Genomic DNA, 3,432 nt, shown 5'->3' on the forward strand with positions numbered 1-3,432 from the left:
CTGGTTTGTGTTGCCATTAATCAATGAAAAGGATAAGGAGATGCCTGCCTTATCTTGGAGGAGGGAAGCAGAGTTGCATTCAATGAAGGGACAAAAGTAGTAGAGTTTGTTTTTTTCCAGTTGTAGTGATTTGAATTAAGGTTTTAAATGGACAGTTCCCCTGCTCCTCTACCCCTCCTCCCATGCCATGTTTCTGAGTATGAGAAAGAATTGCAAGTCTGTGTTGGTCAAGCCTCTAGTCAGGGAGGGACAGATCTCTTACCACCCCCTGGGCTCTCCTGGGACCCTCCCCTGTCTCTACAATCCTTCCCTGGTCACGCCTCTGAAGGCTCCCAGATAAATTACTGATGTTCTTGCCAAATTCCAGAGCTCTGTCTAACACAACCACTAGCATCAGAGAGGTTGTCTGTCTCCCACCCTGTTCTGTTCTCCTTTTGCGGGACAGTTCCGTCCCATCTGGTACTTAACAAAAGACCCAGTGGAGGTCACCCTTGTGGCGTACCGGGGACCATGTCCACTGGCTCTCTCAGTGATGTTGAAGACCTGCAAGAGGTGGAAATGCTGGAATGTGAGGTGATGAAAATGGATTCTAGTAAAGAGTTTGGGACTTCCGAGAGTAATGAGGAGAGCTCTAACTGTGAAAATGGCTCTCCCAAAAAGGGTAGAGGAGCCCCAGGCAAAAGAAGGAAGGCAACCAGTAAGAAGAGTCATTTCAATGGGGTGAATCAAGAAGGGAAGCAAGTTCAAAGAAATGCGGCCAACGCCAGGGAAAGAGCCAGGATGAGAGTTCTCAGCAAAGCCTTCTCTAGACTGAAGACTACCTTGCCCTGGGTACCCCCAGACACCAAACTTTCCAAACTGGATACCCTGAGACTTGCATCTAGCTACATTGCTCATCTGAGGCAGATCCTTGCCAACGACAAGTATGAAAATGGCTACATTCATCCAGTCAATCTGGTAAGTGGAATTTTATATATAAACAGGGGTTGAAATATATAACTCGCACAATGCATGAATTGACTGTAGGGTCTGAGATTACGGTGACATTGTTCAGTTAATATCCCAATAGTATGACTTCATGTTTGTAAGGATCAGATCAATTACCCTTTTTTAACAAATTTCAGAAAAAGAGAGCTCATTACAGTATACAGGACCTTGCTTCTTTCTCTCCCTTCTAGCTAAACTGTAGTTGCTATAGAGAAGGATGTCGTTTTCCCAGTGACCTGACTCTTCCAGTGCAGGAAGAGACATTAAATGAAATCTTCACACAGACAGTGTACATAAGCAGACAGTGTGGTAAAATATTGTTTCTGTTGTACCTCGCTGGATGCACTCACTTGAACTAGCCAAAGAGAAGTATAATAATACATAAATGTTAAGTTTACTACCATGAAGGCAGGTCAGTAATGCTAAATTCATGCAGTAGATGTGTATAAAAGTAATGTTTGTCCTGAAAATAACTACTGAATGTTCTGACTTCACAGTACTGTGAAAACAATGCGTGATTACGTAAACTCATTAGTTACATGATGGGTGTTCATGTGGTTTGATTAATAGGGCACTCTAAAGTCAGTCTTAACAGGTTTTAAAAATATATTTTCAAGGTAAATGCCCCCTTCTCAGTACAAAAGAGCAAGCAACGTTAATTTAAAAGCCTGCATGAAATAATAAACAGACAATAGCTGACAATACAACATCCCCTTACTGAGTCCATACTTAAATAACATCCGGGAGTTTTTTTGGTAATGGGGAGGGAGGAGTAATATATTCAAAAATACAGTTGAATATCATTAAAAGTAATGTCCTTCTTGAATCTTCAGTGAACGTTTAGCCTAAACATTTTAAATCTATGCAACAGACTGTGTCTTATTTCACATACTGACCTCTGGGACCCACAGGGGCAACTGCGGCCTTATCTAGTTTGACATGAGTTTGTTTTAATTTGTCCTTTAGCCTTTTGACACTTTGCAATTCAAAGCATGCAGGCTGTAAGGTTAATTCAGATTTGTTTTAATTTATTCAGTGTTTCTAAGTACAAATAGAATGAAAATAATTATAAATCTCAGAGCCCTTCTTTCACCAAAAGGCTGATTCAGTAAGCTTCCCCCTCTCCCTCTTCTCCCACAGAATTAGAGAAAATTCTTAGGGAATCCGATCCTAAATGTCAATAAAAAATATTTATGAAACAACTTAAAAATCTTACAAACTAAGGCTATGTTTTATGGTATGATACTTTTTTTTATCACCAAATGAAGGGAACTAAGAGAGGTGCTTGACAGGATGATGAGAGTTTGATCTGTCTGTCATGGTGTATGTGTATAATTATGTGCTAGAATTTATAGTCACTAAAGTTACAAATACCAAGTCAATTAATTCAAAGCTATCTAGATAGTGATAAAGTAAACTGTCCCTGAGCTCTCTGACATTTCCAAACTTCCCAAATGCAAAATCTTTCCATAGGCCAGTTTTATGCTGCATACGATCATCTTTCTTCTATGTTAAAGAAATATGGGGAAAACTATTTACCTTACTATTTACCGTACAATTTTCACTGTTTTTAGACTAGAAAATTGTACGGGAATAAAAGGTCATAAGATAAGATTAACCTTTATTCATATGACTTATTATTTTTGGAAACTAACTGCATCGTTATAACATTATTATTATTATTTTTTTCCTGGCAGACCTGGCCTTTTATGGTTGCTGGAAAACCAGACAACGATTTGAAAGAAGTGGTGAATAGCAGTCGTTTGTGTGGCCCTACAGCGTCCTGACCCTGAGTCGACATGAAAGCACTGAACATATAGGAAAGACAGTCTTCAGAAGAGGGGAAACCTATATGGAAAAAAATAAATAACCTCAAACTCTTTAATGACGATGAGATTCATTCTCTATCCTTCCAAAGAAGAGATCAAATGTACCAAAGAAGAACACATAAAATAAATGAAAGGCCAAATATTTAAACTTTATTTTCCTGTACAGTTGTCTGGAGGCCTTGCTGGTTCGAGTGCCATCTAACATGTGCTTTTTGTAAAATGTTGTCAAATGTAGAGTCATAGAAACAGCTGACTTTGATAGTCATCTCTATAAAGCAATCTGTCGTAAAGATTTTATATATTTTTCTTTAAATGTGGTTTTCTTAGCTCTGTGAATAAATCTTTCTTTATATAATGAAGAAATGCATATTTTGTTTACAATAGCTTATTATCCTAATGGTTTTGCCTGTACTGTGGGTTTTTTTTTTTCAGTTTCTTTATGCAAAGCCACCCGGGAGAGGATCAAGTGACAAAATCAAAAGATAACAATGTAGATTTTCAGTTCGGGCTGTGCCTTCCTCTCACAAGCTAAAGCCTGAATTTGTTGTTAGTTTACATGTATTTGTTCAGAAATGACAGATGTGCTTCACAAATAAGCATGCACACACACACACAT

At 38.5% G+C, this 3,432-nt stretch overlaps 1 protein-coding gene across 1 annotated transcript; it reads left to right on the forward strand.

The window, feature by feature from the left end:
• Positions 1-379: 379 nt before the first annotated feature.
• Positions 380-3,145, forward strand: LOC115465093 (transcription factor 21). Its single transcript, XM_030195500.1, has 2 exons — positions 380-957; positions 2,685-3,145. The coding sequence occupies exons 1-2, from the start codon at positions 511-513 to the stop codon at positions 2,772-2,774; spliced, it is 537 nt and encodes a 178-aa protein (XP_030051360.1). The 5' UTR covers positions 380-510; the 3' UTR covers positions 2,775-3,145.
• Positions 3,146-3,432: the final 287 nt, after the last annotated feature.

Source organism: Microcaecilia unicolor, chromosome 3 (genome assembly GCF_901765095.1).
Source record: "Microcaecilia unicolor chromosome 3, aMicUni1.1, whole genome shotgun sequence".
In the NCBI taxonomy this organism is placed as follows: domain Eukaryota; kingdom Metazoa; phylum Chordata; class Amphibia; order Gymnophiona; family Siphonopidae; genus Microcaecilia; species Microcaecilia unicolor.

Coding starts and splice junctions, on each gene's coding strand:
- LOC115465093 (XM_030195500.1), top strand. CDS start 511: ATGTCCACTGGCTCTCTCAGTGATGTTGAAGACCTGCAAGAGGTGGAA. Junction 958..2,684: donor ACATTCATCCAGTCAATCTG/GTAAGTGGAATT, acceptor TTTTCCTGGCAG/ACCTGGCCTTTTATGGTTGC.